General features: G+C 51.4%; 1 protein-coding gene across 3 annotated transcripts in view; it reads left to right on the top strand.

The window, feature by feature from the left end:
- The window catches only part of PLCG2 (phospholipase C gamma 2), a 166,498-nt gene that overhangs the window by 103,192 nt on the left and 48,565 nt on the right, over window positions 1-14,741 (top strand). For all 3 annotated transcript variants that reach the window (XM_043434869.1, XM_043434867.1, XM_043434868.1), the window contains exons 15-22: window positions 533-637; window positions 1,902-1,991; window positions 2,581-2,756; window positions 4,038-4,238; window positions 5,118-5,237; window positions 6,376-6,556; window positions 8,140-8,211; window positions 12,394-12,503. In XM_043434869.1, the coding sequence (XP_043290804.1) occupies window positions 533-637; window positions 1,902-1,991; window positions 2,581-2,756; window positions 4,038-4,238; window positions 5,118-5,237; window positions 6,376-6,556; window positions 8,140-8,211; window positions 12,394-12,503 (1,055 nt within the window). The remainder of the gene's footprint in view (window positions 1-532; window positions 638-1,901; window positions 1,992-2,580; window positions 2,757-4,037; window positions 4,239-5,117; window positions 5,238-6,375; window positions 6,557-8,139; window positions 8,212-12,393; window positions 12,504-14,741) is intronic.

The following is a 14,741-nucleotide window of genomic DNA, read 5'->3' as shown; positions in this document are numbered from 1 at the left end:
TGTTTGCACCCAGGTCTTCTCAGCCTACGTCCCCAGTGTGCCCACAGACGCACTGTGGCCTTGCCTCTCCCTCTGGTGCTGGGAACGTGGGCGCGTCGTTGATTCCCTGAATATTTAATGAGCAGTCACTATCTGCTCAGCTAGCTCAGGAGATTCAGCAGGGAACAAAACAAAGTCCCTGCCCTCATGGGGCTTATATTCCAGCAGGGAGGACAGAAGACAGATACGTAGCTACACACAGGGCCAAAGAGTATGAAGATTAATTACATCCAGGGGCTTGAGAGTGACAGGGACAGGAAAGGGGCCTGTGGGCAATTTCATGTCACACAGACAAGGGAAGCTCCTCTGGGGAGGTGATGCCGCGTGCAGAGCTGAAGGTGGTGAGAGAGAAGCCAGGCAGAGAGAACCAGCGGTGCAAAGGCCGAGGCGGAACGGTGCGAGTGGGTGCTGGGCCGACGGGGAGGAGGGCTTGCTGGCTCCGCGATCCTCACTCTGGGTCTCAGGGAGACGGCTCTGTGTGTTCTCCCCTCAGCATAAGAAGCTGGGCCCCCGAGGCGACGTGGACGTGAACATGGAGGACAGGAAGGACGAGCACAAGCAGCAGGGCGAGCTGCACATGTGGGACCCCATCGACCAGGTGCGGCTTCTCGCGCCCGCCCAGAGCCCGGAGCGCGCCGCCGCCCGCCGGCAGCGCTGAGGCCATTCCCGTCCTACGCTCAGCTCGTTCTAAGCGAACGGCTCACTGTTAGCAAACCGTGTTTTTCTCTGGCCTTATGTTTTATTTTGAAATAATTTTATATTCAGTGTAACATACTATAGATTCTCACGCAGAAATGAAGACACACACACATACTCCTCATACATCCTTCACCCAGTTTCCCCAAATAGAAACATCCTCTGTAACCAGAGTGTAATTGTCATAACCAGGAAGTGGAACCCTAGCTATATTACTACGGACTAATTTATGGGCCTTATTCCAGTCTGTCCACTGATGTCCTTTTTCTGGTCCAAAGGATGCAATAATGGAATTAGTTGTCCTAACTCCTTAGTATCCTCCAACCTGAGACAGTTCCCTGGGAACATTATTATTATTATTTTCCGTGCCACATGGCTTGCAGGATCTCAGTTCCCCCACCAGGGTTTGAACCCAGGTCCCCTGCGTGGAAGCACAGAGTCCTAACCACTGGACTGCCTGGGAATTCCCAAAGAAACATTGTATTTTGACAAGAATGAGGCATTCTGAATGTTAATGCCACTTCTCATATCCCTTAACCTAACATGGCAATCCATTTGAGTAGGTATTGATCAAAATGATTGATTGAAGTATATAATTGATGTACAGTGTTATGTTAGTTTCAGGTGTAAAGCAAAGTGATTATTACAGATTTTGCATATCTATGTAATATTTGTTTTTCTGCAAATATTTTGAGTATCTTTTACATGTCTGTTCTTATAGCCTAGAAATAAACCTTAAAAATGGTTAAATAAAGAATTAAGTCATATTTAAATGTTGAAGAAAGGGTCTCTAGACAGACTGGCTGAGAAATTGTGAAAGTTTTATAAGGTAGATGAAATAGAAAAAGACAGCCATGGAGGCACACACACAGAGAAAACAATCCCATTATTCATAAAAGGCTTCAAATCAGATGAACATGATGCTGTGTTGTGTCTGCTTTTAGGCATACTGAATAAAGAAGCCCTCAAAATGCTAAAAGAACCCCAGAGTAATAGGTGTTTTAAAGGAAACATCTCACAGGGGCTTGAGTTCAGTGAAACCACCACAAACAGCTACAAAAATGGGAAAGGAAAGTCCCGGGGGTGATGCCAGGCAGGAGCCTTGGGCCTCAGAGTTGATGCAGCAGAGATTTCGGGGGAGACCTAATGCTGATCTTACTTTGTAGAAATGGACTCGGCACTACTGTGCCATTGCTGATGCCAAGCTGTCCTTCAGCGATGACATTGAACAGACTGTGGAAGAGGAGCTGCCGCTGGTAGGTGGAGACCTCCTATACTGCTCTTCTTATCCTGTGGCCAGCAGGCCTGGACATGCTCAGCCCATCTATGGAGCTGCCTCTTTGGGTACCAAGGCTTGCCTGGCTCTTCTCTGATTGGTTGACTGGCCCATGTGCTTAGCCAATGAGGCTTAAGAGTCTTTCCTGCTCTCTGAAAGGCTTGATTGGCCTTGATAGGAGAGGATGAGGACAATTGGATGCTCTGTTCAGCCCCACCCACTAACTTAGTTCCTGGCTTTCCTGCCCTCTGCCCCTGGGCTGCTGACCATCCTTGGTGCTGTTCTTGAGTGCAGTCCCCAGGGTATTGTAGCTTTCAGGCTTCCTGCACAATAGAGTTGAGGCTGTCCTGGGCCATGACTCAGGAGGCCACCGTGAATGGGGGCTGTCAGGAGTAGGTGTCTGGCCGGGGGAGGGCAGTGGAGGCTGGCTTCCCAGACCTCCTGGGGTGAAGGCCAGCTGAGGCCATCCTTGCTCTGTTATCCAGTCCCCTGAAGCGGCGTGCACAGATGGGCCGGTCTGGTGATGCTGGCCCTGGTTTTCAGAAGCCTCTCCTCTCTTTGTGGCCCAGGATATACCCCCCACGGAGCTGCATTTTGGGGAGAAGTGGTTCCACAAGAAGGTGGAGAAGAGGACAAGTGCTGAGAAGCTGCTGCAGGAATACTGCGCTGAGACAGGGGGCAAGGACGGGACCTTCTTGGTGCGAGAGAGCGAGACCTTCCCCAACGACTACACCCTGTCCTTCTGGTAATGCCCCCCTGTCTGGCCATGCCCACCTTCTCCCCACAGCTGGTGGGACCAAGGGGCCACATGGCAAGTGGTGCCAGCATAGGCTGGACTTGGGTGGGGCTGGGCTGGAAACTGAGGCTTCCCTGGTTACTCAGCGGTAAAGAATCCGCCTGCAATGCAGGCGCCACAGGAGACACGGGTTTGATCCCTGGGCTGGGAAGATCTCCTGGAGAAGGGAATGGCTACCCACTCTAGTACTCTTGCCTGGGAAATTCCATGGACAGAGGAGCCTGGCAGGCTGCAGCCCATAGGGTCGCAAAGAGTTGGACATGACTGAAGTGGCTTAGCATGCACGCATGGGCTAGAAACGCAGACTTCATTTAGTGAGTTTTGGGGGGCAGGACTTGGGTTGAGTGAGGCCCCCAAAACATAGTCATCAACATTAGTGATATTTCAGTGCAGTATTAAATATTGTAAAGTAAACTTACAGAACTGTGGTGAGGCTATAGTGAGCTTATCTACACCTATTCATTTTGGGGTACTTGCTCAGTGCTAGGCACAGTGACTTAGCAGTGACCAGGCAGACACAGTCCCTGTCCTCTTGGAAATTAGAGTCTGAGAATGGAGATGGACAGTGAAAAAGGAATCACGCAAATAATACATAATTCTAGTTGTGACAAGTGCAGTGGAAAAAATGCAGGATGTTATGAATGTCAGAGTGGGATCTGGTGTGATGTTGGGAGAAAGATCAGGGAAGACTTCCTGAAAGAAGTGGTGTTTAAATTGAGACCTGAAGGATAAAAGTTCTAATATTAACAACAGACAAATAATAGTGAGAGCTAACACCTATAAGATGTTTACCACGTTCTAGGCAGCATTCCAGGCATGTTCTGTGTGTGTGTGATCTTGTTTCACCCTCAGGAGATCTCTGTGAGGCGAATACTGCCATTGTCCTTGTTGGACCACTAGGATCGTAGTAGGGAGGCTCAGAGGGGACAAGTCACTTTGTTCAGGGTCACTTAGCTCATCAGTGGCAGAGTCAGGATTGGAACCCAGGCTGTCTGGCTCCAGAGGACCAGTTATGTAGGTAAAGGGGACAGCAGGCAGAGGAAGTAGGTAGAATGTTCTGGAATCCAGGCTCAAGGAGTAGCTCGTATGGAAGCCCTGGTGGGTTCAAAGAGCAGAGGGAGGCCTGTGCGGTCACACACAGCGTCCGCTCCGGGGGCCGCGGCTGCAGCTCTGGCCCGGCTGCAAGAGGAGCCCGCCGGGCTGGCTTTGACGTGGTCCCCCTCCCCGCAGGCGGTCGGGCCGCGTGCAGCACTGCCGGATCCGCTCCACCATGGAGGGCGGGACCATGAAGTACTATCTGACTGACAACCTCATGTTCAGCAGCATCTTCGCCCTCATCCAGCACTACCGCGAGACACACCTGCGCTGCGCCGAGTTTGAGCTCCGGCTGACCGACCCCGTGCCCAACCCCAACCCGCACGAGTCCAGGCCGTACGTGCGCCCCTGCGCTGGGGGCGCGGGTCGGAAATGCCAGCCTTGGGCTGGGCTGGGGCCCGCGCTCCCACGAGGCTCCTCGCCTGGGCCCACCAGGGTCTCTCTAAGTCCCCCCTCCGGGCGGCCGCTGTCCAGATACCTGCTGCCTGTTCCTCCTTCCTCTCCCTCCGCCCCTCTCATCCTTTCTTCTGCTTTGTCTTCAGAGTCCCGAGTTCTTGGGCTTTGATTTTTCAGAGACTAATTCTGACCTGGTGTTACCGTTCTACTTGTCAGAGCTCATTCCTGTTGGTCTGAAAGCAAAAAAATAATAATAATAATTGTAAAGAGAATATCGGTTAGGCCTTGCAAAGGGTTAACTAGTTCTGAAAAGAAAAGAGTAATTTTTAATCAGAAACCTGCTCAAGTGCACCTTTCTGAGGAAGCCATAGAGCTGTGACAACTTTGAGTTTTACTTTCCTTGTCTGTATTCAAGTGGATGGCCTTAAAATTTGCTATTTTGCATCTTTGAAATTAACCTCCAACCCCTCTAAAACCCCACTGTGTGTGTTTTCTGCCTCTGAGTTTCTGAGACACTGCAGTGGCTGTGTCACTCTCTGATGCTTGGGTCAGTGGTCGGGGAGGGGTTATAGATTTAAGTTGATTTATTCTCTCGTGCTCCAAGCAGACTTCCCACAGGAATACTTCACCTGAGCTGTGTCTGGGTGATGGTTTTCACAGTCGCCGTCCCTAGAAGGGATTTCGGATGGGGAGGCCCGCTATGTAATTTCCGTGGTGGGCTCCAGGCTCGTACTTCAGGCCTCCCGGGGACCCACCACGTCCTCCTCCGCTGCGTCTCAGCGGCCTCTCCCCTGGCCATTTCCCCGGCCTGTGCTGCAGGTGGTACTATGACGGGCTGAGCCGCGGAGAGGCGGAGGACATGCTGATGCGGGTGCCCCGGGACGGGGCCTTCCTGATCCGGAAGCGGGAAGGTACCGACTCCTACGCCATCACCTTCAGGTAAGTCCCTGGGCTGCAGCCACTTCTCACTCTGCAGAGGCGCCTGGGAAGGGCAGGTGGGAGGAGAAAGGGGGAACTGCAGGTGGACGCTGAGCCCAGAGTCCTCTGTCCAGAGTGTCAGCTACGATGGGGACAGTCACAGTAATAAGGAGAGCAGAAGCAGGCTGCGCTAATACTGTGTACTTTCAGCATGCCAGCCACTGTTCTGTGTTCCCGAGAGTAACGTGTTTTACATTGATTCATTTAATCTTCCCACAACTCTGTGGGGTGAGCGTGACCCACACCCCTACTTTTTGGAGGAGGAAACTGAGGCACAGGGCAAGGAACGACCTGCTGAAAACCGGCAGCCCGTTAGCGGTGGAGCTGGAGTTTGCACCCCAGCAGCACTGGCAACCCAGATGGGTGGCGATGCAGCCCTGGTCTCCTCCCAGCTGCCGCTGCCGCTGCCTGCCAGTGGGGAGGCCGTGTGGACCAGCCGTCTCAGGGCCGTGGTTCTCGGTGTTAATGCAGCCCCGAGACACCTGCGTCCTCCAATTTCCACCAAAAGCGGTATGAGGGAGGGTCACACCCCGTTCATCAAATGGTCCCTCCATCTCCCCATTTGCAGGGTTTCCCTGCGTGTTCTTGGTGATGGTAGTAGAACACTGGGTTCCAAAGGTTGAGCTCCCAAGTGATGTTCCGGACACTGGGCTGCCTTCAAGGCCTCACCTATTTATTTTTATTTATTTATTTTTAAATTAATTAATATTTTTTCAAATACTTAAAAAAATATTTATTCATTTATTTAGCTTTGCCAAGTCTTAGTTGCAGCATGTGGGATCTAGTTCCTGGACCAGGGATTGAACTCAGGGTATCTGCGCTGGGAGTGCAGAGTCTTAGCCGCTGAGCCACCAGGGAAGGCCCTTCAGATACTCTTTTGACCTCACCACATGGCATGTGTGATCCTGGTTGCCTGACCAGGGATCAAACCTGTGCCCCTCGCGTTGGAAGTGTGGAGATAACCCACCGGGGCCCCAGGGAAGTCCCACCACGTCGGTCTGTCTGGTGCCCCAGGATGGGTGACCGGGCTGTTGGCCGTTGGTGGGCTTGTGTGGCCGTCACCCAGCTGCGGGATGTCAGCCCCGTGGTCTCCCCCCAGGGCCAGGGGCAAGGTGAAGCACTGTCGCATCAACCGAGACGGCCGGCACTTCGTGCTGGGCACCTCCGCCTACTTCGAGAGCCTCGTGGAGCTGGTCAGCTACTACGAGAAGCACGCACTCTACCGGAAGATGAAACTGCGCTACCCCGTGACCCCCGAGCTCCTGGAGCGCTACAACATGGTGGGTGGCTGACCCGCCCGGGACGCGGTGGGATATCCTGAGGTTACGGTTCACCTGCTGGTTCATTCAGCAAACCTTGATCCAGCACGTACATGCACCCCGCACGGCTCTGGGTCCAAAGCTGCAGAGTGGATGCAGACAGTGCCCCGTGGTCTTACAATCCAGTGTGGGGGAGACAGACGACACACGAGATGAAGAACTATCAGAGCATGTGTCAGCTGGTAGGATGATAAGTGCTCCAGAGAACAACACGCTGAGACAGGTGGCTAAGTGGGTAGATGATGGGGAAGGGGCCGCAGTTCTCGGGGGTGCTCAGGAGGGGCTTGCTGACGAGGAGACGTGGGCAGACACGCTGGGAGGTGGAGGAGACAGCCTGAGCTGTGAGGAGGAGGAAAGAACAGTCAGTGCAAAGGTCCTGAGGTGAGAGAATGCGTGGGGGCAAAGAGGAGAAGCTGGCATGGCTGGGCCTAAGTGGTCCAGGGTTGGGGCAGAACTAAATAAGGACAGAACTGTGTGGAGTGGGGCCATACACAGGGGCTTTTATTCTGAGCTGTCAGAGAGTTGTTCTTTTCTTTTTTTGGTCCATGCCATGCAAGCACACAGTATCTTAGTTCCCTGACCAGGGATTGAACCTGCAGCCCGTGCAGTGGAAGTGATATCCGGACCACCAGGGAAGTCCCCACTGGGGGGTTCTGAGCGGTGAAGGGAGGCAGTCTGGTTACCGTGTCCCAGTTCCTATCAGATAGATTCAGTACTTCATTGAAAAGAGATTGTGCACCAGCCACGCATCAGGAACCGTGTGTCTGGATGCGGGGAGAGCACGGTGGAACACCGTGAGCCCTTGGGACATTCAGGTCCTAGAAAGGGGAGCGGGTGACACAGTCACGTAACTATGATGCTCCCGGGCAGGGTGAGTTACAGTGAAGACGAGAACAGGATGGGGCGCTGTGGGGTGGGCGCTGCATCAGACTGGGGCCAGGGAGTTGGGAGCGGGCCTCCTGCAGAGGGTGGGAAGGCAGCCGGGGGCGGAGCGGCTGGGGAGCTGTGAAGGAGGCGGGTTCCAGGTGGGGGGCAGGCAGGCACAGGACTGCAGTGTGGGGTGGGGGTGCCACCCAGTGGGGGCTGGGGAAGGGCAGGAGGGGTCTCCAGTGTGTGCTGGTGAAGGTTTACCGCCCGCTCTGCGGAGAGAAGCCCTGCTTTGTGGCATTTGCCGGTTTCTGCGCTGTGAGTACTCCTGCGGTGGCCAGTTTCAAGCTGCCGACATTGAACGTGGGTCAGGAAGAGTGGTGAGCTTGCTCCAGGACACCAGAGCATCTCAGATCTTGTGTTTTGAAAAAGGAGGATGGCGCCTGGCATGGGGTAGGCCTGCATAGGGGTCTCTCTGATTCTGGGGTAAGATTTCCAAGTTTTGGGGAACTTCTTAGTAGCTTCTTACTGGTTCTACCCACAAGGTGAACAAACTGAGGTTTCAGCTCTTCTGTTAGAGGGCAGGAAACCATGAGGATGCCTAGAATCCTTGTTCTAAGTTAGGGCTGTTCCGGGAGCTTGAGTGATTCCATTTATTTTTCTCTCTTCTTTTTCAGGAAAGAGATATAAACTCCCTCTATGACGTCAGCAGAATGTATGTGGATCCCAGTGAAATCAATCCTTCAATGGTATAGTGCAAACTTCTGATTCACACTATTACCTACTCACTAGACTGACATGGGTCTTCTCAGGTGGTTCATTGGTAAAGAAATCACCTGCCAATGCAGGAGATGTGGGTTCAGTCTCTGGATCAGGAAGATCCCCTGGAGAAGGAAATGGCAACCAGTCCAGTATTCTGGCCTGGACAGTACCATAGACAGAGGAGCCTGTCAGGCCACAGCCATGGGGTTGCAGAAGAGCTGGACACGACTTAGTGATTAAATAACAACAAACAGATTGACGTAGGGTCTATCCCCCAGTTAAAACAGGGCAAGGGAACGTTTTGGAAAACTCTGCCAAAAAATTTTTGGAGGGGAGAAGAAATGACGATTGACAATGTGACATCTAGTTTCAGGGAAGAGGTTCCATCCAAATGTGACTGAGCCTTGCTAAAATTCTGAAGTTTGATGAACCACCTTTGGGCCCAACAGCTTCTAATTAAAAGTCTTTTCAGATGTTCCTTGCTCACTGACTGAGCCTGTGGTGTTTATAAATTCCATTTGGTTCAGCGACCCCTCTGCCGTGCGCACGCTATCTCGTATTCCCACCCTGGCTGCTGAGTCATTTCACGCAGGTAGGGCTGGATTTTACTGTTAGCCTGAAGCTCCTGGTTTCATCTTAAATTCAGCTGGAGCCTGCAGAGGAGCAATGCTGCCGAGTTTTCCATTTGGTGGGGCCGTCCTGTCTGTGATTAGTGTACAGTTCTCGCTTTGGAAGGAACACCCTGCTGGTGGGCTCTGTAGCAATCCGGAGATTTTCTTTTAAACTTAAAACTCCTTGTCCAATGCAAATCCCTTTCAGCAAGCAGTGAAGTCTTGAAAAATTGTGGGTGCATGGCACCGGGTGTGAAGTGCATTAGGGGACTTAGCCAAATAGAAAAAAAAGCATTTATTAGAACTGACAGATGCTTTGGTTATGAGAATGACATGGCCTCACGTCAGGCAGATGTCGGGGGATGGTGGAGATCATGGTAAACGGAGGACGCACCCATCTCGAGAGCAGCCACCCCCGTCAGCAGCTGCCATTTCAGAGACCAGGCGGGGTCTTCTGATTTCTCAAGACAAGCCAGTAATCTGGATGTTTGATGTGAAATCTCCCCATTATTAAACCCTGGTAACTATACCAAGGTATGTAGAGGAAGTCTCCCTATACCCAGTGAGCCTAGTAAAACACGATCATATGCGGAGTTTGAGTACAAGCTGCTAGACTGTGGTGAGTGCCTCAAAATACAGTTATTCTTCTTGTGATTGAAAAATGAGGTAACAATGAAAAGGGAAACACTTTAAAAGCAGGGAAAACCGTCCGGCCTGGTCTCACCATCCTGATGCGGTAGCCGTCTGCACCTGTGGGTGTTGCGTCCCCGCTGGTCCTTGTCTGCGGGGAGATATGTTTTACAGCCCCACCGCAGCACCTGCCATTTCTATTCTTCATTCAGCTGCCGCTCGGCCACGAGTGTTTCTTCACTGCTGATCTACATAATGACCATTTTTTGTTGAGCCTGGTAGGCCGCGCACTTTTGATGCGCTACCTGGACAGGGAAGCCTAGCGTGTTGCAGTCCATGGGGTCGCAAAGAGTCGGACATGACTGAGCAACTGAACTGAACCCGGAGTAGAATTGTAACTTAAAAAGAGAATATTGTTTATGCTGTACAATATTCTAGGTAACTGGGCCCTTTAGCTGTGTCTCCATCAATGGCCATTTGGGTTGTCTCTAGGCTGAGCTCTTCTCGTTAACACTAAAATGATTTCTTCACCTGTGAGGTTTGTGTCTTTCTCTTTATGTCCTTTGGATGAGTTCTTAGAACTGGAGTGATGAGGTCAGTGTTGACAGGTGGCACATATTGATGACCGCACAGCGAGCATTGAGCTAAGCACCTGATGGCTCATTACCTCTGACAGCCCCAGGCAGTAGGTGCCATTTTTGTGCCCATTGTACAGGTGAGACAACTGAGGTGCACAGTAGTTGAATGGTTGATGTGAGTGTGGAGCTGGGATTTGGACGCTCCCAGACATGCGCTTGTAGCCACTGCGGTGCCGCATGCCTGCTTGGTCACGCGATGGGTGGCTCATTTCTCTAGCTCACGAGGGACCTGACATGAGGACCTCTCCTGCCATCCCTCAGGCTGGAGACGTACTCCTCGTAGACGCCATCATGTGGCACCCCCTCTGCCCCTGGCTGTACCTGCCTCGTGGCCTTGGAGTCTGGCAGCGACCTGTAGAGTTTCCTGGGGAAAGATACAACTTGTCCGGCCTGCCCTTGGAGCAGGATGCACAGAAGAGCTGGCTCTGTGTGAAGGTTGAGGAGTCAAGTTCAAAAGCTCTGGTTGGAGTTCCCATGGCAAAGCTTACAGAACCCACACTGTAAGCATCACAGACTATGGTGGTAACTCACTTTAATGGAGTCTTTCTCTGCTCAGCCACTTGCCAGGTGGTTGACTTTGGCCAAGGATGCTTCATCTCTCTGGACCTCTATTTCCTCGTCTGTAAAATGGGATACCGTCACTACTCCCTGCCTGTTAGGATTATGAGGATTAGAGGAGATACTGTAGATAAAAGGTCCAAAACAGGGCTTTGACTGTAGTAAGAACTTAAGAAATGCTCACTGTTGTCATTTTTATCCTCGCGTGTATTATCTCACTTAATAGTCTCAATGACCCTGTGAAGTATGCAGTGTTTCAATCCCTATTTCATAGGTGGGGAAACAGACAGAAGGGGCAAACCGAGGATTTGAACCACATGTCTGACTTCAGAGCCCCGTGCTCTTGAGGAGCAGTTTTATGGATTCCTTGTGAAAACCCCCATTCCCACTTCCTTGTGTCGGAGGAGGGGACGCTGCTGATGTAAGCAGGTTGGCCGTTTCAGAGGTTTTCCTGTTAAGCGTCTGCTTGCTGTGTGGGTGCTCATTTTGCCGTGGGTTGTGCTTGCCCAGCAGCAAATCGCGGAGGAGGCGCTCTGCACTCGGTTCTGTCCTGTTTCTGCCCGTGCGAGGCCGCACTTGGTGCTTTCATGGAGGAGCACCTCGGGCACTGCAGAATGCCAGCATCCCAAATGTCAGGGCGTCCCCGGTAAAAACGCTGGTGAGGCTCGGGGGCCGCCAGAAATGGTGTTGAGCTTGAACTGCTGAGTGGGCTGGTGAACATGGGTAGTGAGAACTTCAGAGGTGGTGGGCGTGGTTCCTCAAAGGCATGTCCTTCCTTTGTTGAGGAAATACCGGCTTATGCTGAGGTGCCCTTTGCTATTCAGATGCTCAGTTGTGGCCAACTTTTTGCGACCCATGGACTGCATCATCCCAGGCTTCCCTGTCCTTCACCATCTCCCGGAGTTTGCTCAAACTCATGTCCATTGAGTCAGTGATGCCATCCAACCATCTCATCCTCTGTCGTCCCCTTCTCCTCCCACCTTCGATCTTTCCCAGCATCAGGGTCTTTTCCAATAGAGTCTGCTTTTTGCATCAGGTGGCCAAAGTATTGGAGCTTCAGCTTCAGCATCAGTCCTTCCAATGATTATTCAGGGTTGATTTCCTTTAGGATGGACTGGTTTGATGTCCTTGCAGTCCAGGGGACTCTCAAGAGTCTTATCCGGCACCACAGTTTGAAAGCATCAATTCTTCGGTGCTCAGCCTTCTTTGTGGGCCAACTCTGACATCTGTACACGACTACTGGAAAAACCTAGGCTCTGATTTAGGTGTTCCTGAAGGAAAGTTATGACCAACCTAGATAGCATATTAAAAAGCAGAGACATTACTTTGCCAACAAAGGTCCATCTGGTCAAGGCTATAGTTTTCCAGTGGTCATGTATGGATGTGAGAGTTGGACTGTGAAGATAGCTGAGTGCCGAAAAATTGATACTTTTGAACTGTGGTGTTGGAGAAGACTCTTGAGAGTCCCTTGGACTGCAAGGAGATCCTGGTTGGATCCATCCTAAAGGAGATCAGCCCTGGGTGTTCATTGGAAGGACTGATCCTGAGGCTGACTGAACTGAACTGAACTGGTGGCTCCCTGGCAATGCAAGCCCTTTGCCACCAGATGGCGCCATAACCCTGGACTAAAGCCGCCCTCTGTTTTGAGAAGAACCAAATGTGCCAGAAAGTACAGCTGCCTCCCTGTTCTGTTGCCTGGCCTGACCCTTTACCTTCTTGTTTTCCCTGAAAGCCTCAGAGAACCGTGAAAGCTCTGTATGATTACAGAGCCAAGCAGAGCGATGAGCTGAGCTTTTGCCGTGGTGCCCTCATCCACAACGTCTCCAAGGAGCCTGGGGGCTGGTAAGGCTGAGGGAAGCTGGGCCCCTCGACCTGTCCCTTTCTAGCAGTGAGACTCAAGCGTTGGCTGAACCCTGACCCCCGTATCTCCTGTTCTGGCCTGGCTTTGACGTGTCATACTTTCTCTGGGGAGGTGACCAATACATGCTCTATTTGCAAAAGCGGGTAAACAGCAATAGCAATTATGATGATGTCATTTATTAATATGTCATACTACGTATTATCTTAATTATAATAGCAGCTACCATTTATTGAGGTCTTACTGTGTGGCAAGCACTATGCTAATTGCTTTCATACATTAAGCAAATTCTTGTTACAGCCCTGCAGGGTTATGACTGTGATTATCTCTGCTTTATGTGGGCTTCCCAGGTGGTGCTAGTGGTAAAGAACCTGCCTCCAACACAGGAGTCATAAAAGATGTGGTGGGTTCCATCCCTGGATTGGGAAGATACTGTGGAGGAGGGCATGGCAACCCACTCCAGTACTCATGCCTGGAGAATCCCATGGGCAATGAATAGATGCAGTGAATGAGGCTTTCCAAAGTTCAGCTACTGAACACCACAGGCTGTTCCCATTATGCAAGCCTGTGCGTTTTAAATTCAAATTCTTGTGCTATTGCATAGTCCCGTGCCCTGCGCAGTGGCCCCATCGTGGATTAAAGAGGTGCATTTTCAGGCCAAAGGCACCGGGGTGTGTGACAGTTGAGTTCTCTCTTCCCCCTTTTTTTTTCACCCAGGGAGAAGAATTCTCTGCCCACCCATAGGTTCCCTCAGCAGGTGGTTTCATGGGACAGTTCCTATCTTAGAGCAGTAAGGATTGTTCATAACTACGAGCCCTTGCAGAGACTTAGGCACCTCACAAAATTGGTGCTTCTTCCTCTCGGAAGATAGCCGGTCCTGACTAGAAATCTGAATAGCAACTCAAGAGGAGCAGTGTCAGCACCGTCTTAAGGACTTCATTTGAAATCATTCATGGGATCGACACAGTGACCCTGTAAGGTTGCTTCTCTTCTTCCCTGCATTTTACAGATGAGGACACTTGAGGCACAGTGAAGCAGGAACTTGTCCAGGGTCACCTAGCAGCCTGAGATTTGAAGCTAGGCCTTCTGACTCAAGAGGCCACACTCTACGCACTCATGTGCTAGATCCAGAGGTTTACCAAGTTTTTTTTTTTTTTTTTAAATTTGGAGAACACCCTCTTTCCAAACCCATTGCTTACCTGGATCTGCAGAGGATTTTGTCTCAAGATGGGTTAAGAGACTGGAGTAAGTGCTGTTAGCGAGGGACTGAGGGTAAGCCATAGGCCCTTCTGAGGTGCCCTCATTGCTTATTCTCTCCCTGCTGTCAAGATTGCCACCTAGAGGGATGCCTGCCTCGGACCACATTTTTTTTGCATCCTTCCAGATTAAAGGACCAAATCATTTTTGTTTAAACCAGGATGCATTTGAGAGTGAAGGGAATGCATAGTTAATAATTACACCTGGACCGCAGGTGTAAACTACCCAGTTCTGGGCACATGGTCCATACCGTTGCCCATTCAGCCAGACTTTGCTGGAGATGGGTCTGGAGAAATGAAGGTTGAAAAGAGAATGTGAAAGGGCCTCACAGCTGGCAATTCTGTTTCCACCAGGCCGTGGGACAGTCAGTCCTCTCTGCTTATTCAGGTCAGCAAACATTTGTTAACACATTATTGACCAGGGGATTTTTGCAGAAACTCATGCCTGTGGAGTTAATATGTTTCCAGTCAGTAATGTGTGAAGTGCCCCCAAGTGTAGATTTGATTAAGACTGAGGAAGTTCGCATGTAGAAGGGAAACTGATGGGTAACTGTAGGTTAATGTGAGGTGTGGACTGCTTTGACAGCTGGGGGAAAGATCCCAGGGAGCACAGAGGAAGAGCTCTCAGCCTGGTGGCAGTCAGGGAAGGCTCCCTGGAAGAGGAAGACCACGGCTGAGTCTTACATTGTTAGGTGGCTTTAGAGGGCTTGGACTATGGCATAGAAGGTAGAGAGCATGGCAGGGCCATGTGGGGAGTGGGCCACTGACGGTCTGGAATGAATATCAGGTTCAAGGCAGAGACAGGCAGGAGTTGAGGTCCCTGGGTTAGAGCATTATGATGGCCAAGCTACACAGTCTAGGCTTGATTTTGAAGGCCTCGGTGTGGTGGGTCAGAGGTGCATTCTGGAAGGAGCCCCCTGACTTCAGAAAGTGGGCCATGGGAGGGCTTGGAGGAGGATCCAGTCC

The sequence above is a fragment of the Cervus canadensis genome, chromosome 18, assembly GCF_019320065.1.
Source record: "Cervus canadensis isolate Bull #8, Minnesota chromosome 18, ASM1932006v1, whole genome shotgun sequence".
NCBI lineage: Eukaryota > Metazoa > Chordata > Mammalia > Artiodactyla > Cervidae > Cervus > Cervus canadensis.
This window is presented reverse-complemented; position numbering and strand designations above follow the sequence as displayed.